The sequence below is a fragment of the Salarias fasciatus genome, chromosome 10, assembly GCF_902148845.1.
Source record: "Salarias fasciatus chromosome 10, fSalaFa1.1, whole genome shotgun sequence".
Lineage (NCBI taxonomy): Eukaryota > Metazoa > Chordata > Actinopteri > Blenniiformes > Blenniidae > Salarias > Salarias fasciatus.
Window position 1 is genome coordinate 6,597,817 of NC_043754.1, and position 22,682 is coordinate 6,620,498.

Sequence of the window (22,682 nt, forward strand, 5' to 3'; positions counted from 1 at the left end):
CTAAACGACATAGCAAAAATACAAAAGATTAAAACACAACAACATAAATCAACTGCAAAAAAGAAAAAAAAAGATAACAGTAGCAAAAGGAGCGATAAATTACAAAAAAGTTGGAAATACAAAAATATGTAATAAATGACAGAAGTAATAATGACAAGAACACAATGGAAGTCAGTTTAAATGAAAGAGTTTGAAGAAAGGGTACAAAATTATGCTGTACAGAGTTCTACCAGGTTGAAGAGATGTGCAGTCAACTCTACTGCCTCAAGGCTTTCAGAGACTCACACCCAGAATACAGCACTACAAACATTTCAATACAGATATAAGAGGAGGTGTTCAAAGCATTTCTCCACTCAGATGGCAGCATATCTCCTGTCCCATCATCAGCTATCCATAATTCTAATTATTCTGTCTTATAATTATTCTGTCCTAAAACCAAGTGCAGTTCTTTTCATTTGCTCAAAAGGACATAGTCAGTGTTAGTAATCACCAGGCATTTCCAGATGGGGGGTTCCAGGTATAAACTCTTAAAAATCCCTCACACTAATCATTTTCCCTTTCACATTAAACATATTGTTATGTTTTAATGAGGTTTATTATCTTCATAAACACACAGAGAAAGTTATTAGTATACACTGACTACAACACAACTGAAAAATTCTGAAATATACCAAGACGTTTTAACAACTACAAATTGCATAACCTCTGTTGGATCAGCTGGTACACGTAAAGTCACATTGGCAGTGGACGTTGTGTTGAATCTGCCGATACGATTGGAAAAAAAATCTAATGGTCAAAAAGAAAAAAAGTAATAAACTTAATGTCTAGCAGATACATTATTTCACACAAGATAAATGACATACAAATTAAAGCTGTTAGAGTTTTCTTTTCCCAGGTCGCATAAAAACGTGCCGAATCTGCCGCTGTTCGGCTCATGTTGCATTTACTCACGGTCTGTCATTGAGAAACATGGCGGCCTCCACGGGACCTGCGGGGACCGAGGCTCCGGGACCAAACACGGACGGTCCCGACATCCAGTACAGCGCCATCCTGGAGCATCTGGTAGGGGATAAGAGGCCCGTGAAGGAGCTGAACCCGGCCGTGATGGGGGGGCTGCCGGTGCCCTACAAAAGCGACGAGCAGAAGATGATCGAGCGGGGAATGGAGAGCTGCGCCTTCAAGTCTCTGCTGGCCTGTGTGGGAGGTGAGCACACACAGACACACCACACCGACTCTCTGATGTTCACAGCTTAAAAACGGGATTAAAAGCCAAATCATCCACAATGTTTTTACCGACACTACACTACTCTGACATCTAAATCCATGGCTGCACTGCTTCACGTGTTCTCATCCGCTGATCACCAGATTAATCAACATCAATCAGCCTGTTTCAGCTCCAGTGTAAACAGACCGTCTTGAGATAGTCATTCAGTAGTAGTATTGGTGAAAGAGCAAAGTGCAAAGTTAAAAGGATCTAACTTGTTTGTTGAGTTTCAGGAAAAACTTAAAATATGATTTAATTCGGAGTTAATACATGACGTACTGTAATTCAAGCATTACTGATATTTTTCTGTCTTTTTTTGTATTACTGACGTATATTTTTTTGTTAAAATGGTGCAGCTCGTCATAATCAGGAGAAATGTCATTCCATTGACATAAAAGTATCAGTGTCAGTATCAACATTTAGCTGAAAATTAACATATTTAGATATTAACACCCCCCCCCCCCCAAAAAAAACAAAAAGAACAAAACCCCCAAACAACCTCTAACAACATTGAAGGTTCACCAGTAGTAATGATGAATGTACAGCACTGTACAAAAGTCATCAGCCTTTCTCAATCCAGGTTAGTTTAACAATAGACAAGCAGTTGTGCTTTACTGACTCTTGTTTTTCATGTGTTTCCCCTCAGGCTTCGTCCTCGGAGGAGCTTTTGGTGTTTTCACAGCGGGCATCGACACCAACGTCGGCTTCGACCCCAAAGATCCTCTGAGAACCCCGACAGCCCGAGAAGTGCTGAAAGACATGGGCCAGAGGGGGATGTCCTACGCCAAGAACTTCGCCATCGTGGGCGCCATGTTCTCCTGTACAGAGTGCATCATAGAATCAGTAGGTCACATCCGATCTGTTCATCCTGAGGGGCTGGGTTAAAAAAGTGATTGTAGCGTTTCAGTTGATCACAGCTTTACACATCAGAAAACCTTATTGAGATGGCCAGTAAAGCTGTTCTTGTGCTCTTTCTTCAGGAGTGTAAACAGTAATTTTATGCCACACTTCATTCACAATGTATGAGGCACTGATACACATTAAAGTGGGAAATTTCAACACAGAAACACAGCTGAGTATTTATATTTTAAAACTCTATGTGCAACTGACAAAAGAATTGTATTTCACACCTAATAGTAAAAAAAAAAGTGCCATGCAAAACAATTTTTTTAAATGTTAGAAATGAGATCAGTCTTTTTTTTAATGAGGTTTGCAGAAACAAGAAGAAATTGGGCGTGATCATATATATGGTCATTTTGCTCCATAAAGGGTCAGATTAACATGTCGCACACCATACGGCCACAGAGAAAATTTATTCCTAAATACCTAATTTGTATGCAAATAATTATACAGTATAATCTCTGTTATTTCCACATCATCACCATCTCATAATAATGGGTTTATTTTTTTAAAAAAAATTACTCTTGACTGAAATGTATGTTTAATAAAAATAAATTGCAAAAAGAAGAGAGTTTGAATGTTTTCTGTCCTTGTTGTTGAACGTCCTGATGTGTCTTTGCAGCACAGAGGCGTGTCAGACTGGAAGAACGCCGTGTACAGCGGCTGTGTGACGGGAGGAGCCATTGGATTTCGTGGTACGTAATTCAACCTTCCTCTTTAGTTCATATGTTAAAGTCTCGTTTCCGTCACGTTTAATTTGTTTGTTTTTTCCTCTGCTGCAGCCGGCCTGAAGGCTGGAGTCCTGGGATGTGGAGGCTTCGCTGCCTTCTCTGCTGCTATTGAATATTATTTACGGTGAAGCTTCACAGAGAGGAGGAATTGTTGGACATGATGACAAAACTGAGAAGGAATCCACCTGCTGAACACTGACCTGCATGTGGAGGATCGCTGGAAAGCTCAGCTCTCCGCACTGAGCTGAAAAGACATGTTTGTGTTTTCCATCATCTTTTTTTCATTTTTGTTTATTTCCATGTGGACATTTTGAACGGATCAAGCCGACCTAATGAGAAGAGTTCGTTCAGAATCTCCTTCACCATAACCCGAGGTCACGTCTCTGATATCATGTTATTGAATAATCCACATCAGGTTTACTGCTATTAAAGATGTTTTTTTAATGAGTATCTTCTGTTGTCTCAGAGTGACTTTTTCATCTTAAAATCATTGTAAAGCGTCTGTGAATTATTTGTTTTATAAAATAAATCTTATATATTTAGATCTAAATCCATTGGTGCTCAGCAGACCCTCCTCTGTGTGAGCTGGAAGCAGAATTCTCAACATTTCTCACAAGCAGAGCTTCAGAGAGTTGGAGGAAGGAAGTTGGAGGAGATTTCAGCTCCACACAGAAAAGTGAAGATGGTCCAGAAATCCGTGTGCATAATGCTCTGCATGTGTTTCTTCAGACTCTGGTGAGATTTATGAGACTTTGAATGTCAGTTCTCATCAGTACACGCTCCAGAAATGTTCCCCCTGCATCTGCTAGAACTCTATAAGGAAGCATAAACACCATTTGAACGTCTTGTTCCTTTTTGGATGTACAAACATTCTCTCTCTCTCTCATATTTGGCTGCAGTGATGAGACAGCTCCATACGGTGCACCGCTATGGAATTAGCAGTAAATCTGCAGATTAAGTTCCTGGAAAGGATGTTGGAACAAGATGTACAAAGAGCATTTATGCAGAAGAAGAGCTGATATTTGTGAATATCCTGAGGAGAACTGAAGCCTCTTAGATCCTGTTTGTCAGTAGTTTTAGCATCATTTCATCTTATAATTTCCTCATTGTGCAGCCAAATGCAAGTTTATTCCTTACTGAATGGAGTGTTAGTGTTATCACTAAAATCATCTATTAGTGCTCAAAAGAAAAACTAGTTAGTTAGTTTTATATCAGTGAATGAAATAAAAGAAAAGACATTTTCCAGAAACCTCAGGAGTTCATTGCAGGTCACGGTGAGCAGTTCTCAGAATTAACCACCAGAGGGAGCCACGTGCACGCGCTGAGAGTCCACGGTGATCCGGACGTGTCTCGTGAATCAGATGAACCTTGTGGAAAAATGAAACCTCTGGAGCCTCAAACACAGACAGGAGGATGGAGGGACTGAGAAAAGGGATCAGGCAGATATTTAGGCGAGAGAAAGAGAGAGAACGTTCCAGCAAAAAACACAGCAACACTCATGACACTGCTGATATACACACATAAACTAAACCACAGATATTTATCTGGACGTTTCATTAGAAAAGGGACATCATAAGGGGGGAAAAAAGTTTATAATGTGGTATTTAGCTTGTCCAGTGGCTCTTATGCTTTTATTTTTATAATTTTGTGTGTTTCTATTTCAAACTGTTGAGAAAAGTGCCAGACTGTTATTTAATAGAGGATTACACAGAACTCTTCCACCCACAGGCCTGAAGAAGTGCTTTTGGTCTTAAGTTACTGTACTTCAAACAGAATGAGGAACAAAAAAGAAAAAAAAAAAAGCATAATTTTTGGGTTGAAAAGACTCACATGTGTCTGTTGGTCCAGTCCAGATGCAAAATGATAACCAGAGACCAGAGGATCTCACTGTCATCAGTTTCATTTCCTGCATTTCTTTGAAAAGTAGTTTTTATATTAACAATTTTTTTTTTTTTGTACCTAAGACAAACATTTTGCTGATCTATTAACATCCATGTTGCTCTGCTCGCATTTTGTCCTTAATATTATTTTTGATTAATTCTTTGGCAAAGTGTATTGTCTGAGGATTGTTTAAACGTTTATGGCTACATACCGGATCATACTGCTTTATGCTTTGCGTAGTGAGTGACTGAATCTCCTGCCCACATGGGAAGTGATTTTGCACAATTAAAATAATGAAGTCAGTTGAAACAAGGTGAAAATGATCCTGTTGGAAATCCAAGACTGTAACAATTGCTGTAGAAAAAGACATGTTGTTCAATCAGATTCCTCCACGTGTTGTACACAGACATCCAAACAGAAAGCAACACTGTGTGAGAGTGTTTTATAACTTTTATTTTACTTAAAAAAGGGGGGAAAGTTCACATTGACATTTAGCCTCAATATTACAGTATATTGAAATTCTTCTCAAAGAAAGTAAAATACAACATTTTTATTTCCTTTTAATCTTATATTAAAAATATCAAATAGTACTCATCTAGCAGTGCTTACAGTATTTGTAGATATGTTGCAGGCTTGATAGCAGAAAGGTTGGCTTTGTACACAGCAGAAATGGATGGACTTAACTGGATTTCTTACTTTGACTTTATTTTTCGTCGCCAGTCTTAGTGAGTCCGACCTTTGTGTTACCCAGCCTGGTTTGATTGACAAGCTGAACATGCAATGAGGGCAACTACACAAATCATCCTACAGATTATACCGGTGCAGTAAGACACTTGGAACAGGCTTGAAATGCAACAACAAGAACAAAAAGAGGAGAAAATAAAGAGCTAAATGTTCCATTCATTGTGTTATTTTTCTTTCTTTTTTATTTTTAGTTCTCCCCCTACAACCCTCATGTCACAGAGTGCACGTTCACCTCTACAGCGTGATCAGAAATTCATTGGCAGACGTTTCCCCGGTGATCTTTTCAGTACAGCTTACCAACCAACAACGTGGTGAATCAGAAAATCTTACTTAAAAAAACAAACAAAAAACATCACTACCTGAATAAACTTCAAAAAACCTGACTCCTCAGAGCCTTTCTCTAGTTGCACGGAACTGTACAGGCACACATATTATATATATTTCAAATAAATAGGGCTAATTTGGCCAAGACTCGTGAGAGAGGGCGGCTCTCTCTCCTGTTGGTCAGCACAGAGAGAAACGATCCCGGCCTTTCACTGGGATGACGTCCCAGACACTTCCAAAGTCATCACAGTCCCACACACACACACACACACACACACACACACACACACACACACGCACACACACACACACGCTCAGTAAAGTACATCCAGTCGTCACTCACACACCCCGGCCTCCTCCAACAAGTATACAAAGCCAGAAAGACAGAAAAAAGCAAAACAAAAACAGCTGAGGAAGGTTTTTTTCCATTTTTTTTTTAGAAAACATGTAAATGCCTTTTTTCTGGAATGCCTCTGAACAGAAAAGAAAAAAAAAAAAAAACTGAAAAACAGTTTGAGTTTCTGAGAGCAGTGGTCCAGGACTCGCTGCACGACGCAGGATCCTGCGGCGCCGCGGCGGGGCGTGGCCTCCAGACCCCTCCTCACCCACGGTGCCCGGCGAGGGTCCCGGAGCGCCGCCTCGTCCCGCTTCCTTCACTTCTACAAACAAGACGCATGACAAGCAGATGACCGGGACGACTCCTCCGCGGCGCGCTCCATCTCTCCACGGGGTGGGGCCGGGCGGGGGGTGCAGGGGAGGGGGGGGGGGCTGTACAGTGGAGAAGAGCTGCCTGCAGGAGGGCCGAGGGAAGGTGAGTGTCGGGGAACGAGGTTTGTACGGAGTCTCTCTCTCTCTCTCTCTCTCTCTCTCATCTCCAGATGAAGCCCTGAGGGAGGTGGTGGCGGTGGCAGTGGCGGTGGGGGTTAAACGTCAGTGGAGAAGTACAGCGTGTTGCGCTTGAGCTCGGCGAAGGTGATGGGAGGATGTTGCAGGTAGTAAAGCAGCACCTGGACCTGCGAGGAGAGAAAACAGTTCTCCAGTTCAAGTCATTCTAAGATGAATGTAAACAGACACTAAAACTATAAACTGATTCATCTTTGCTCATATTTCTATATTTTAGAACTTTATATTTGTACATCTTGAGGATTAAACTACATTTTCTCCTTGAACCTAAAAAAACTAGACAGATTGAGAAGAGTATGTCTTTATTTGAAGTGTTGCAATACCACTTTCTACCACAAGATGGTGTCATGAGTGCTGAGAAAACACTGGAAGCTACAGTGAGAAAAAAATTCACCCATCAAGTCCAGATGTAGCTGGAACAGCTAATGCGGTTCATGTACTCATGACTGATGTGAATAAATGATACATTTTATGACTTCCTCAAATCTCTGATTGGTTGTGTTTGTTTTGTGTCGAGTACAAAGCCAATACACAGATGTTTGAGGTTTTTTTCTTTCATGTTTTAATTTGATCAAATACTTGAAGCAGAGCACACCGGCAGGACCTCCGTGTGCCAAAAACTATGAAAGCATTTATTTCTCTACACTCTTATTTTTGTATTCATTAACTTAGAATCAAATTAAAATGGGATAAAGTTTAACTTTAAATAGTAAAAACATCTTAGAGATCATCTGTTCTTGTTTTACCTCTCGTGTAATGAGCCAGATCTCTGATCATTTGTTGTCATTAGAGCTTGTATTCTGTTATTAAAAACAGGTTTATTATTCCTTTCACATGAGAGATGATAATCCATCACTGAAATGAGATGTTTCTGCAGAAGCGCCTCAATCTGAGGTTCAACATGCAGCAAACATTCAGAATGAAAATGAGCCTGAATAAAGACTTTCTGTCAACCTCCTGCCGGCGGAGCTGCTCTGTTTATGACTCTGGATGTTGTTTATTCTGCCAGAGAAGACATTTGTGCACAGGAAGCTGGAGTTAAATACAGCTGGGAGAAAGCAGCGCAGCGACACATGGGTCACTGAGCGACGTGGGAGTGAAATCCATCCGGAGATCAGACACAGAGCCCGAGGGCAGAGGAGCCGACCTGCCCGTCCTACCTTCACCACGCCGGCGCGAAAGATCTGAGTGACGGACGTTTTTGTACCTGTGCCATGACGTCGTGTGACCAGATGTCGGAGGCGGACGTGATGTGCTGTCCCTTGGTGCTCTCTGACTCGGAGGGCCTGAGCAGGGTGGGGCCGAACACCGTGGCCAGGTTGTGGAGGGACATCTTGTTGATGGGCTCCTTCTCGGCAACCCTGCAGGGGCGACAGGATGACCTGTGACCTTCTCGTCTTCACAAATGTGCAGCTTCACACACAAAATGTGGAAAAACTCTGCAAAACAGCTTTTTTAATATATTCAAATCAAAGGAGGATCAGTTCAATTCTTTGTTGCTTTCTGTTTGGAGTTTGCATGTTCTCCTTGTGTGTGTAAGTGTGTGTGCTATTTAGGTCCTCTGTTTTCCTCTGCATATTGGGTGAAATGCTGTGAAGTTGTTATTGTCTGTCTCTCTGCACGATGGACGGATGAGCAGTACAGGACGTTCTGTGCGTTTCGCTGAATGCCAGCTGGGGTCGGCTACATTCCGCACGTGACCTAAAGTTACACAAAGTGGGGTAGAAACTGGATGGATGGATGGGCTAATGAGCCACATGCTTCTAGTTTACGGTGCGGTGGGAATCATCGCTCGGCACAGCAGGTCAGAGTGTGCCTGGATTATCGGTACCTTCTCGTTTTCTTCTCTTAACGTTGATGGCTTTTAAAAATGTTGCTGCCAACTTGACCACAAACATAAAGGGAGAATTACTGAGCTTCCCGATCAGGTGGAGGATGTGAGACGTGAGTGTGTGTGTGTGTGTGTGTGTGTGTGTGTGTGTGTGTGTGTGTGTGTGTGTGTGTGTGTGTGTGTGTGTGTGTGTGTGTGTGTGTTTGTACCTTTTAAGGTGTTCCAGCAGAGTGAGGAAGGTCATGAGGTTGGGGTCTGGCAGAGAGCGCAGGAGGTGCATCATGCAGTTCTCCTTGGCTGCTGGGTCAGCGAGAGCTGGGGGGGGGGGGGGGGGGGGGGGGGGGGGGGGGGGGGGGGGGGGCGGGCAACAGGAAGAAGATGTCAGACACAATTACAACCAAACAGCTCTTTAACTTGATCCCTCATCTCCGCCTGCTGGTCAGCTGGAGCTCTGAAAACGCTGACGACCAACGCAGCCTCCCCGGACCTGGGCGAGGGGGGAGTGGGGGGGTGTGGGGGTCTCACCTATGCCCTCCATGAAGGCGGGGTAGAGGCGGTCGGTGAGCAGAGGCTCCGGCAGCTCCCTGAAGTAAAGCTTCAACGTTCCGGCGATGGCGTTGATGTCCATGTCGCTCAGCATCACCAGGATGTCTTTGGTATCTGCGGGTGGGAGAAACCACAGCTGCTCTGTTTCCTGCTTCATCTCCAGTCAGGAAAACACTTCAGATCATAACGTTCAGCTCCTGTTCACTGTGATACAATATTACCCTTTGAGCAGCTGCATTGATCCATAATTAATAATCTATATTGACTATAAATGTTGGAATCATGGTTTCCATCTTTATATTACACTTACAGTAAATTATATTCCAAACACGTCTGCTGTAAAGAAACAGTTTTACCCTCTAATTAACCCTGACATCATTACCATCTATGGCAGGAGGAAGAGAGCGCCACCTACTGGTGTCAAATGCTAGTTTGAGGGCCTGGATGTCCGTGGCCACCCCTGAGATCCTGTAGATTCCGACTTCGTCGATCCCCCTCTTCTCCACCTCCTCAATGCACTGGCGGACTATGTAAGGCACCTTGGAGCGCTCGCGCCTGCGACACAAACAGCAGATGTTGTTACCGGCGGGAAATCACCACCAAAACACAAAATACGGATTAAATTTAACTTGTAGGATGAATATAAACAGTTAATATTTCCTCGTTTAACAGACATCATCTTATTTTTAGCTGCTTCACACACGCATCATCTGAGCTCGATTGCATACTTACTTTGTAACCACGTTAATTTTGACCCCAAACACCCCGCTCTGCTTTTTGGAGGGCGTTCTCTTCAAGCTGAGGTCCCGACTCGTGAACTTCATGGAGAACTCCACTTTGATCTGGAGATGAAGACACGGCACAGCTGTAGGAGGGGAGGCCGCTGAACTCTGGGACGCTCGTTTCATGCTTTGTTTTTATTCCTGCTCGGGGTTTAGGAGTAAAACCTCAATTTGAATATTCAACATCTAAAATTTTTATTATGTGAAATTAAACCATGGATCTGTGTGGAATTTGAATGTTCTCCCTGAGCACTTGTGGGCTTTCTCTGGCTCTTTTTTTCCTGCCACAGTCCAAAATTCATCTGAAGCTCTAAAATAGCCAGCAGGAGTGAATGTGAGTGTTTGACCCCTGGTGTTATATCTCAGTAATCAGACTGAGAAAAACCTACAAAGCCAAGACTAGTCAGAGTCTTTTTGGCAGCTATTAAGAAAGTCATAAAAAGTGGTACCAGACAGGACTGTAAAAACAGACTCCACTATGAAAATGGCTGAAGAAAGAGCACTTCTCAAAAAACAGAACATTTCCAAAGAGAAGATGGCAGTTCCCTCACTGATAACGAATGACTGACAGACAAGAAAACAATAAAAACTCACCCCGTTCATCTCTATGACATCCATGTGCCAGTTCTTGGACTGCACCGTCTGTGGGTCCAGCTGAAATCCAAAACAGACACGGGTCAGGATTTTTTTTATTTTTTGACCAAATAAGGCCACAAGACTGAAAGCACACTGAGATTTTCCCAAAGGAAGACGAGGCTTTATCAGCTCACAGAACAGTCATCGCCACGAAAGAGTTCCACCAGGAGATTGTGGGAAACGCGGTCAGTAGTGACGCTACCTGCACGTCGCTGCCCAGAAATTCTCAGAAATTCTACTTCTAACATATTTCACCATGAAAGAAACGATTCCCACGAACAACTGGACACAGCTGGTGAAGTGAAGCAAGCATGTGTGTGTGTGTGTGTGTTGTGGAGATGCTGACAGCTCAGATTTCCCTCTTCACGTTTCACTCAACAATCAGACAGAAACAGCTAAAGAATGCAGACATGAAGATGATTTAACTTCAATCTGAAAGGCTGCTTTGTTTCCTGCTCTGGTTCTGAGATCTGACGGCTCTGCGTGCTTTAAACAGGGACAATGACAAATACTTTAGTTTAGAAATACTTTGTGGTATTTGATATCACTCACATAGAAATACTATTTATGCTGCTATCTACACCTAAACAGTACTTTGCAGTATAGAATATTATTAAAATATGTTAATAAAGTAAATGTAACTAGCTATGGAGGAGAGCATTTGTGTCCGGTACTGTGTGAATTTTAATTGGAGCGTTCACACAGTTTGGATGTCTTTAACAAAAGACGAGAGGGCGGATAGAAAACACATGCTGCACAGCCGCTGTCAGGTTAGTTACGGACACATGAATTCCACTACGAGGCTGTGTAACACACGTTGGAATATCATGGAAGGATTTTCTGCAGCTGAGAACGAAATAGTGAGTCAAACCAGTTGCTGGAATTTTAAGTTAATGATGATCTGCTGGCTTCTGGAGCCGGTCACGTCTCGTGTTCAGTCTCGCTTATCCGAAACTTACATCAAATGGTTTTACTGGGCTTGTCTGGTTGAACCTGAGCGTCAGTTAGCCGCCTGATTCATGTGTGAATGGATAATGATTAAGCTGAAGACATGAAGATGTGAAACCTGTGAGACAGGATCCACCAGGACGGCAGGACTGATAAACACTGCTACTGGATGAGCGAGACTGCAGACAGAAGGAAGACACTAGTTTTTTGAGAGGTGTGTGGAAAGATGTCCTCCGTCCTGTGTTCAGACCAGCGGTTTAAAATAACTCTTCCCACCCAGCTTCAAACCAAGGACCGAGAAGTGTGTGTAATGCTGGAGGTCGCCGTGTCCAGAGAATGTTTCTCACACACGACTCCAGAGGTCAAGCTGTGTCACTATAACAAAATAACTCTGCTTTGCAAAAGAAAGACGTCTCGTCTGCCTCTTTCAGCGGCTCCAGGGTGGCTCGGACGCCCGGCCACCTCCCCCTCCCACCATACAGCCTCGTCCCATGATGCCCACCGAGACACGGCGGACGGCAGCTTGTTGTTGCTTCAAGTCTCCCGGAGTCTGCGCCCGCTGCGCGAGGCCACAGCAGCTAATGCCTTTTTTATTGGCCGTTTTAGCGTCTGCACTAAACAGTTAGGTCATTACAACTCCGACGTGCTCAACTCGGAGGAAAATAACGCTGGCTGGGCGAGCGCAGAGGCAGCACACTTCTCTTATTGTCAGCATTAGGCCACGGCCATTAAAAGTTCTCAGAGAGTGTCTTTCATTACCTCGTAAAAAGGCCATTTGGCACGGCTCTGACGCGTTCCTATTATCGTTAAGGCCTGTTTTCCCAGCAGGGTCGGGGTTTGAGACGAGGGACAGGTAATCACCGCAACTGGATCTTTACACAGCCACTGCCAAGAAGAGGACTGGGCAAAGATCCAGGACTCACTGATGCCGCCTCCTGAAGCTCCTTGAAGTAGATTCAGTGCAAAAAAAAAAAAAAAAAAAAAAGTGATAAAATTCCCCCTTAACTATCCCCTCATTATTACTCTACTAATTTTCTAAAAAACCTAATTAAAAATGAATGTACACAAATAGGGCTGTAAAAACAGAGAGGCTCCATGATTACAGTCAGGCACCAGACTCAGTGACCCCTCTCAGACCAGGACCCTCCCATTTATTAAAGACTGCTGGACCTGTTCCTTCCTTTCGGTTTCCTGGGAACTGAGCTGCTAGCCTCAGGAGGCCTGCACCAAGCACACCCAGTACGTACTAAATATGACACTCCGAACAGGGGAGTAAATGTCAGGACAGGGAAGAAGCCTTGCTGGGAAAGAATCGGTCCAATCAGGTGGCTTCACGAGGAGGTCAGGTTCAGACTGGAAGAAGAGCATATTCCCTTTAGACATAATCACCAGTGAGAATTCAGCTCCATGCTTTGCAATGTATTTTTTTACTGATGCATTTTACTCTATATCCCCGTTTACATGACAATGTATCAAGTGAAAACGCATCGTTTTCGCATTTTCGTTTCAGAAAAGTTTCATGTTTACACAGCCACGTTTTGAAAATTGTTTACATGCAAAAAACAGAAATGCTGAAAATGAGGTAGTCTGCATGCCAGGCCACGAATTGGCACGAGAGTCACACACACGTACGCAGAGAACAGTACTCTGCAAAAATGAACAACGGAGTGAACACGACATTCGTATAAAAGTTGACTTTCTCTCCCTTTCCACGCTGAGTCGGAGTGTTTTTAAAAAGTTGCATTTTTATTTTGCTCTGAACGCCGTTGTCATGTAAATGGTTACCCAAAACGCAACGGAGGTTTTCTACTGTCACTGCAGAATCACATTTTAATTGCTTTAAAGCTGCCTGGAAGTCACAACCACGCAGTAAAACTATTGCAGAGAAATCAGACAGAATTTCAGAATTTTCAATATTACTAGAAAACAACAATTTTTATAATATTTATTCTTGGATTGTTGGAATACTTAAGAGTTGAATTAAGGTGTTACTGTTTTGTTCTAAATCTAAAACAGGCTATAAATACAGAAAGCTTGGGCCCTGTTGTCAGTTGAATGTTTAAATGTCTTTAAACGCTCTGCTGGTCGGTTCGTCTTATAGACTGTCCCAACTTTCTTGGAGTTGCATTTTTGCTCTTATTTCTGGCTGATTTACTGCACATGGAGACGACCCCGAGGACTTAAAGAGCATCATGGCCTCACTGGCCTTTTATCTCCGTCCAGACAGATGAAAAGTACAACGATCAATTTCCTTAACCAGGAATGCTCAAAGAGGATTTGGAGCACATGAGCGTCTCCTCCATATGTGCGCATTCAAGCGCACATCTAGGAAGAGATAAAAGTATGGAAGTAGTTTCTTGTTTCTTCTTTTAAGGGAAAGACCTTAGGCCTTCATGGTTCTGATTAAGAACCCATCACTCCACAGTCAAAGCTGCCTTTGTTGGAGCATGACGTTGATAATGGGTGAACAAATGAAGCCTGAAGCCAGCGCTACAAATACTTTCAATCCAGCGAACACTGATTTCCATGCATTCCAGTTGCCTTCTTTTATTTATAGACTATAATATGTAGTGCATGTGTGTGTGAGGACCGAGGCAGCGTCTTTCTCTTTGAGCTGATTGTTCTGTGTATTTGCACCAGATTTTGAGGGCCCAGACGGCTACCGTGAAGTCCATTTACATTCCCCCAATCTCTCGGTCTGGCCCACTTAACCTGATCCTTGCACACTCACGAGTGAGTCTGTGTGTGTGTGTGCGAGTATTGGAAACAAACACAACGGGAAGTGTGTACCTGCCATGTGATACGACCCGTTGTGGAGCCTCCCAGCAGGAAATTCCTGGAGGATCGGAGGATCCTTTCTCAGTCCTTACTAGACTTTCTGCACTTCATGCATAACGCATGCGGACAGCTCTGGGTCAGGTTGTACATACAGTGTGTACTCTGCTGCCGACCGACCCACAGGGACTGAGCAAAGCTGATAAGATAAGTCATGCAAGCTGTGCAGGGGAACACAGTTGGTTGGCTCTCTTAATAATCTGAAACAAAGAGGAATAGAGACTGGAAACTAATCTCAAGGAGGCGGCTTTCTGAGGAAGACATGATCACTGGGAGTTAAGTCAGCGCAATGAGCCGTCCAAGGCTGTAAAGACAGTCAGAGGACTTGTCATTAAGAAAGTGGCCACTACCTAGTGAGAAAATCCAAAAGTTGACCAGGAAATGGAGAGAAAAGTGCTGTTCCCGCCCGGTTTCGAACCGAGGACCTTTCGCGTGTTAGGCGAACGTGATAACCACTACACTACAGGAACCGGCTGCTGGCCTTACCCCAGGAGGGACGACCGATACGCCCTGGACACCCACCCAGCACCGACACATGATCTTGAGATGTGCATAGAAAGACAGCCAGCTTCCTGAAGAACCGTCTGTTCGTGTCGGTAAAACCTCTCGAGGAAATCAGCAGATGATGGACATTTGAGGTGAAAGTGTGTGGGAGAGAAAGTCGACAACCTGATTTACCACGACATCGGCAGCGCTTCACCTTCTCAAACTATGAAGGTGAAACTGCTTAGAAATCACTCTGCAGACGTGATGCTGCTTTTTAAATACGCTCAGGACAGAATGTGCAATTCCTCCAAGCATTCCAACCACCGCATGAGTGGAAAAGTACTGTTCCCGCCCGGTTTCGAACCGAGGACCTTTCGCGTGTTAGGCGAACGTGATAACCACTACACTACGGGAACTGGCTGGGAGTGCTGTAACCACCGTATGCGCCTGACTGCTGCAGTGGACTGAGGATTGACAGTGACAGCAGCTCAGCGCAGAGGGCCACTGAGAGGTCTTCTCCCCCGTGGAGCCGCTGACATTTCCTACGCGACACGCTGCAGACGCGCCGCTGCACTCCAAACACCGCAGCGGGGGAATAACAAATGCTGAGGGTTCTGATTTGTCACAGTAAAAAGACGAGCGTTCCTATAGGAGTTTGGCTCAGACGGGCCATAAGTGGTAAGAAGCACAGGCGTTTAAAAAAAACAAACATCGATCCTGCTTACTAGTGAGAAAATGTGCAGATTTAATATATTTGACTCCGATTTAATAACTGGGTTGCAATCAAGTGCTGGATTCTTGTTTGTTCTTTGCAAGTATGAATATAAATGATATTAAAAGACATGTGGCTGAGCATCTACTGACTGAAATTATATGTAAAGCCCTGGTAATGAAACCCCTGCACACTTAATTAGCTCATTGTTGTTAAGAGTTTGCCACACGCTGGTGACAACACTGGAAAAAAAAAGCACAATTTGATCTTGTGATATGCTAAATTAATGAATTGCTGTTTAATTTCTCCTTTGTGTTTCCTCGCAGTTTTTCCACCGCTGCTCTCTGGCTGATTAAATATTCATTCGGCTGCGAAGAGCTTTTTATTAGTCCTTTAATTAGAACGTAGCTGAAGCTGCGCGGCTCCTCGGTTTTAGCAGGATTACAGGAAGTGTTTGTGCACTGATTGAACCTTTTTTTTTTGTTTTTCCCAGCTAGCGCTTGATGCCGTTCTATGTTTCCCGCACAGAGCCGCACATCTATTTTTAGCCTCATGAACCACATAAGCATAATGTTTACATGTTTCATCAGCAGAGGGGCTTTTTACTGAACAGCTGTTGAAGTCAGCATGGCCGAGGGAGGTCTTTGACTCGGTTGCCATGTTGCTCTCTCTGCTCACTTTCCAGTCTGAGCCAATCGGCGATGATTTTCAGTCGAGTGAGAGTTGTGATTTGCAGAGTGGCCTCACGTCTCTGCCGGCGGTGTACGATTCTCAAACCGTGCCTGTAAACAGCAGACGAGTACTACGCTTATGCAACATGACCCTGCCTGCGGACTGGATGAGTAAGAGTGCTGATGCACACACACACACAGATACACAAACGCCATCTATCCTGCATGTGAGATGAGAAACGCAACGCCACTTTAAGGTTCTGGGCTTCACGATTCCTCTCTTAACACTTTATTTTTAATTGAGTTCCTCATATATGACATAACATGAAGGGAGATTAAGCTCAGTTTGAAAGAACTCTGCTTCTTCTCACTGCTACAGAAAACTGTCAAGCGGAATTTCAGTCCTTCAACTCTTACATAAAAACCCACATTGGGTGTACACACAGAGAGAAGCACTCCTTTCTTCCATTGTCACACAGGGAAACCACCACATTTCTGATTTAATCTACTGCAGCAGTGAATGAACTCAGATACCACCAAGAGACAGAACAGTTTTGTTCTGCGATTAAACCTCACTCTCTCGTTTTTGGGCAGATCGGCAGCCTTGTGGGGCGGCGTGTGACTGACTGCACGCCGGTCAGTTACCTCAGGTTCAGGTCAGTCATGGGCTTCACCACGGACACCGTGTACTCTCCATGAAATCATCCCTGAACATAAACTGACTTCTAGGGCAAAAAGAAGAGGTACAATGTGCAAGACATTTGTCACATCAGCTTCTTTTCAGGCATCTAATCATTGTGATTGGAACTCTTGACATTTCCAGTTTGTATTTGAGAACAATAACTGTCGTCTAAGCAGAGAGACTGATTTTATTCACAGCACGTTGGATCAAAAATGTGTGAATCAATTGAGGTGTATCAATGTCACGAGAGGCTACCTGACTGAACGTGAACCAGAGACATTCAGACCAGCGTGTGGACCAGTTAGCTCTCAGAACAGACACAACTCCTAAAAAAATCCCCTCAAAGCACAACTTTTTATATTTTTCACTTGACTGCTAATTAAATTACAGGTTGTTTTTTTTCCCGCAGTCACCAGTTACACATGCGAGCCTGCAGGTCTCCTGTTACACTTTCATTCCAGGAAAGTTGAGTCAGATTTTATATTCCTTTTTAACTTAGTTTATATGAAGAATGCGTGCACTTTTATCATTTCTGGTTTTGATCACTCACTCAGCTTTCCAATTTGCACATCAAGAGAAAAAGAAGTGAAATAAAATACTTGTCTGTGCTATTTTGGTATGAAAAGAAAAGCAGATGAATTCATTGCAGTAACGTTTCTATTATCAGAGTCCACGCCAGAGATAGAGTATAAGATGAAACCCATAATATCAGACTCTGAGCCTAATTAGATGACGAATGCCACGTTGTCACCTTGCAGAGATTAAAGGCCCCCCATGTGCGCCCCAGAGCCAGAGGGTCAGAGCGGGTATCAACCTGAAAATGCTTTACTGGCCCGCTGCTTCCCTCCTGGAACTCATTAACCAATCACAGGTCCCGCACACGGGGATGGATTGGGGCCAATAAAGGGCTGTGCCCTCCAGTGGGGACAGGGGGAGATTTATGTGGCCTATATAAAAAGGCCATTAGGGGACGAGCTGGCATTTTAGGCGAGGAGGAGGGATGAAACCCGAATATCTCATCAGCACTAATCAACATGCTCAAATGGAGGAGTGTGATTTTGTATTTGGGCTAAAATGGAGGTGGGGGCGAGAGGTGGGATCAGCGAGGTGGAGGGCGGATGATAATGGCGGGACGTGATTCTCCATCACGGCTAAGCCGGCACGACGGCTTCATTGTTTCTCCCGCTAAGCCGGGTGAACCAAAAACAAACCTGCCCAGAAAACAGGTCATTAAGCGCCGCGCGGTCAAAATACATTTCTAAAAGAGGTCATCAAACACACGGCTGAAAGGATTTTCCAAAGAAAAATAAGTACAAATTGGAAAGAGATTAATCATCATTTGCTCTCTTGCGGGGAAGTGAGAGATACATTATGTCTGCTTCTGGTCCAATTAGAGTTCCCCGCCAGCCTCCCACCTCATCACACCGCACCGTCTTAATTAGGTGCTGCTTCAGGATGAAGGAGTGAAGCTCAATCCCCGGCGGACCGCCAACCCCTCATGCATTCTTTAACATCCCATTCCTCTAAAGACCCTGGAATTAACATGATGCATGCCACAGATGCACACAAAGAGGAGAAAAAAAAAAAAAGCAAAACAAAACAGTATGCCCCGGAGTCTGCAGGAGCATCATGTGAAGTGGCTCATTTTCGTTATGGAGATGAGCATTTTCCATTTAAAAGGCAGAACGAAACCACGAAAAGATATCCGGTTTCCCTTGAAAGCTGCTGATGGAAGCTGGAGAGAACAGTAATATACGCTAGACAACATCGAAATGTATAGATGGATACATAACGATGGCAGGTTATTAAAAAGCTCTGCTAATGTTTGTGTTTTTAGACTATAGCAGGCGATGAAACGTGATCTCCTCTCCTCCGAACAGCAAACATCATTACGCAGAGGTCGAAACGCAGAAAGAGCCAGTTGATAGGATCAAAACCCGAGTTTACTCAACAAACCCGAACTTTCAAAGCCTCATTCAGAAGGAGCCGCTGGATGAATGGCACTCCTCACAGAAGGGATTTCTGAAAGCAGGATGGCAGGAAAACACACCATATTTGAACTGTGACAAAACACAGAGGCTGCCTTCACGGTGTGACAGAGGGACACGTCTGCGTGGAATGAATCCGTACTGGGCCGTGTGTGTCAGTCCGGCAGGGTCCGCGTCGAGCGCGTAATCCCCGTTTTCAGCGCGAGCGGCGGTCAGCTTTCCCTCAAGCTGCTGTTGAATAATGGAGAGCACGGAGGCAAAGGTCACGCCCGCTGCTCAACCCGGCCCCTTCTGCTGTGAACCCGCTCGCTGTGCGCACACATCACGGATCGAAATGCTGGCGAGGCAGCCGTGATGAAGATGAGGAGGACTGCTGAATAAACATGTGCGAACGCACGGAGAACAAAAGGCCGAAAGAACACCGCGGGTTCGTATCTGCATTAGTCATAGTTTGAGCAGAGCCATGTTTAGAATGAGAACTGGCTCACGTGCGTCTTCGCCGTCGCTCGCGTCCAAAAAAGCATCTGGAGGAAAGAGAGGGAAGAAAAAGGAGCCCCAGCTCCTGACGGTGACTCACCATCTAAAAACAGCATTTACTTCAACCATACCGCACCAGACCTGCACGTGTGTGCGTGTGTGTGTGTCTGCCCACAACTTTCGGTAACATATCCCTCATCACAAGGGTCACTCAGTCCAAGCTCAATCTCTTCACCAAATGACAGTAATTGGCCCTTTCTGATCCTCAATCTTATAATAAGCACGTACAGCGACGGCTACATTTTCCATCCGCTGCTGGTCTAAAAGTCAAGTGAATCAGGAGACACGCAAATGTCCTTTAGACCCTCTTTTGTCTTAATTAATTCAAGTAACCACTTCTGGTAGCTTTCAGAGCACAAAAACAGAAACGACAGTTTGACAGCAAGATGCGGAAACTGCCTTCAAATGGCCACATCCTGGAATATATCCACATTTGGAGCAGAATATTAAAATTACAAAACAGACAAGCCAGCCATACATCTTAAAGCAGGGTTTGGGAATTACATTTTCTGAGGAGGCCGCATGAAAAACTCAGACTGCAGTCTAGACATGAGCCAAGATCTACTCAGTTCACCTCAGTGTTAATACATTTCCGCACTAAAGCCTTTATTTAAAAACCAGTATATTACATAGATTTGCATTAGTTAAGTTCTTGTTTCTTTTCAAGCAACTGATTCCTGATTTGTCATTCGCAGGCCAGTCAGTGACAAACAAAGAGGCACATGCGGTCCAGGTCTATCTGAGCTGAGCAGAGGTTCTCCCTTATGGTCTGACAAAATATGTTGTTACACTGGCAACAAATGCATTTCAGAAAAAAAAAGAAAAAAAAAACATGTTACATCAGTGTTAAATGACCAATCCAGCTTAGTAAACTGGGCTCAGGTCCCGATAAGTCAGCTATCACAGAAGATGTCTGGATGTTTAAAATGCCAAGATCTCATGTCACTGATTGAGTCAGAGGATGAAATTCCATCAAATAAACAGCAGAGGGAGCTGATTAGATTTACCAACATGACCAATGACCAGCAGGATTTTCGTGGAAATGGCATTAAAGTGATCACCAGCAGCTTTAAATGAGAAATAACGGATGTGGAGAGTGACAGGGGCAAAACGACAGGAAGTGGGGAGTTTGTTTGCTGTGAAATAAACAGCTTCCAGTGGGACAGACTGCTTTCTTCAGAGTAAATGATACTGAAGTTCAGCATAAAACATTTCCTTAGTTAATCAAAATGCATGCATCCTTTTCCATCACCTCTCAGTGTAGTGATATATTTACAGTTTAATGTAGAGTACAGTCACTATATTAATAGGCTGAAACCTAAAAAAATTCTTGAAGAATCATATCATATAAAGTATTCAGTTAAAGAATCAACTTCTATACTTAATGTATGTGTAGCCATCACTACATCAGTGTGTGTACTGCAGTCAACAGAGCCATCAGATAAGAACAATAGTTCAGCAACTGAGAGACAGAGAGAGAGAGAGAGAAAGAGCGAGAGAGAGAGAGAGAGAGAATGCACATGGACCGGGACACACCGAGCATAAAAGAGAGGCTGAACAAACAGATGGAAGTGACACTCTGATAAATGGAAGAGAACAAATGAAAAGGAGAGAAGAGAAAAGAGAGAAAAGAGTGTGTGTGTGTGTGTGTGTGTGTGTGTGTGTGTGTGTGTGTGTGTGTGCGCATATGTCAGCCGGAGACCTTTTGTCTGAGCAGCTTGCTCCGGACGCGGCCCCAGAGCTTGGCCCCGGTGTTGGTGTGCCTCTTGAGCACGGGGGTCTGTGGCTGGCTGGACGACAGGTTGTGCTGGTTCTGGTCCAGGCAGCAGTGCTGCTCCAGACGCTCGCACACCGAGTTCAAGTTTACATCCGACACCAGGATCTCCGTCATACCGGACAGCCTCTCTGAATCCCCCCCTCCCACCGAAAAAAATGCAGGTGGAGGACGAGCGACGGTCGGAGCCGCGAGGAAGGATCCCCGAGTCACCTCTTCACCGAGCACTGGACCAGGTGCTCCAAAAATTCAGCAGCAGAGGAAAAAAAAACAAACTAAAATCACTTCAGAAAATAAACGATGGATTGATGGAGTGATGAGGAGGAGAAGAACAAGATGCTGCCATCGTTTCCCTGATAAGCGAGATAATAATTCCACATCGGTTCCTCTGTCTGCGAGCTCATTCCACAGTCAGCTGCCAGCATCTCCTCACTGTGCAGTCTGACTTCCACAGCAGCAAACGCAGAAACAGAGCGAGAAAGCGAGAGAGCGAGAGAGAGAGAGAGAGAGAGAGAGAGAGAGAGAGAGAGAGAGAGAGAGAGAGAGAGAGAGAGAGGGAGGGATGAATGAGCTCCTGCTGTCACTGAGCAGCCCTGCTTCTCCAGATGTTGATGGACACACCTCCAGAGAGGAGGGAGGGAGGAGGCCGGGGGAGGAGGGGGCAGTAAACAGTCAATGAGCGAGAGAGAAAGAGATAGAGAGAGAGAGATTTAAAGAGGAAGGAAAGGAGGAACGGCTAGCTGAGCGCTGCACTGTGTTTTGTTCAGTGCTTTGACCCCTTGTCAACCTTTCCCAGAGCGGCCCGGCACTCTCAGGAAGTGAGTCGACAGAGAGAGGGACAACTGTGATGAAGGGTTTAAGAGTGACAGGTGAAAAGTAATGGACTGTTGCTTGTACACTGTAAAAGTGTGTGTGTTTGAAAAGTCCAACACTGACTGAAGCAGGACCAATTTGTGCCATGAAGATGTGTTCAATCACAGCTGAAGATGAAGATCTGCTGGTAGCTTTTTATAACCGTCGACCCAAATCAGACGTGCTCCATCTCACAGTTCACCCTCAGTCGTCATCATTTTTCATTATCTGGAAGCTGTGACATTGATCTAACAGATAATGAGGCACAAGATCTACAGGTACTGCTTTTTTCATGTGATTATTCGTTGTCAGTATTTCTGCAGTGTGTGTTTGCTTGTGCGGTATAGGGTATGGGGGGGCGTGGCTCGGCGAGGCTGCAGAGGAGAGTCTGAGGAGGCGACTCTGGCGAGGCGTTCCAGCGGGAGGTCACCCAACACACCTGAGTAGCCGTTCACGCTCTCGAAAAAGCAAAAATAACGCATTACCACTTGAAACGTTGTTGTATAAACGGGTTCTTAGTCTTCCCTGCCTTTCAGATGTCTGTATAATCACATTTATTCAAAATGCCGAAAGTCTTTTTTAAAAGCTTCACGGTGCCATTTCATCTCCAACTATGACAAAAACTCTTTCCACCCTGCTCTCAGCTGATTACCAT

General features: G+C 44.3%; 2 protein-coding genes, 1 long non-coding RNA gene and 2 other non-coding genes across 5 annotated transcripts in view; 2 read left to right on the forward strand and 3 right to left on the reverse strand.

The window, feature by feature from the left end:
* Positions 1–948: 948 nt before the first annotated feature.
* Positions 949–3,345, forward strand: timm22 (translocase of inner mitochondrial membrane 22 homolog (yeast)). Its single transcript, XM_030101026.1, has 4 exons — positions 949–1,204; positions 1,911–2,107; positions 2,787–2,859; positions 2,947–3,345. Exons 1-4 carry the CDS (start codon positions 970–972, stop codon positions 3,021–3,023), a joined length of 582 nt encoding a protein of 193 aa, XP_029956886.1. The 5' UTR covers positions 949–969; the 3' UTR covers positions 3,024–3,345.
* Positions 3,346–5,478: 2,133 nt separating this feature from the next.
* abr (ABR activator of RhoGEF and GTPase) overlaps positions 5,479–22,682 on the reverse strand; it is a 132,767-nt gene continuing 115,563 nt past the window's right edge. The window contains 7 exon segments of the mRNA XM_030100582.1: positions 5,479–6,857; positions 7,955–8,108; positions 8,788–8,893; positions 9,104–9,238; positions 9,540–9,679; positions 9,857–9,966; positions 10,501–10,560. Of these exon segments, the coding sequence (XP_029956442.1) occupies positions 6,768–6,857; positions 7,955–8,108; positions 8,788–8,893; positions 9,104–9,238; positions 9,540–9,679; positions 9,857–9,966; positions 10,501–10,560 (795 nt within the window). The 3' untranslated portion in view covers positions 5,479–6,767.
* LOC115395174 (uncharacterized) lies at positions 8,544–20,875 on the forward strand. Its single transcript, XR_003932251.1, has 3 exons — positions 8,544–8,557; positions 12,338–12,343; positions 20,798–20,875. It is a non-coding gene; the product is annotated as an uncharacterized LOC115395174 (long non-coding RNA).
* On the reverse strand, positions 14,723–14,795 carry trnav-aac (transfer RNA valine (anticodon AAC)). The gene has a single exon. It is a non-coding gene; the product is annotated as a tRNA-Val (tRNA).
* On the reverse strand, positions 15,155–15,227 carry trnav-aac (transfer RNA valine (anticodon AAC)). Its single transcript has one exon. It is a non-coding gene; the product is annotated as a tRNA-Val (tRNA).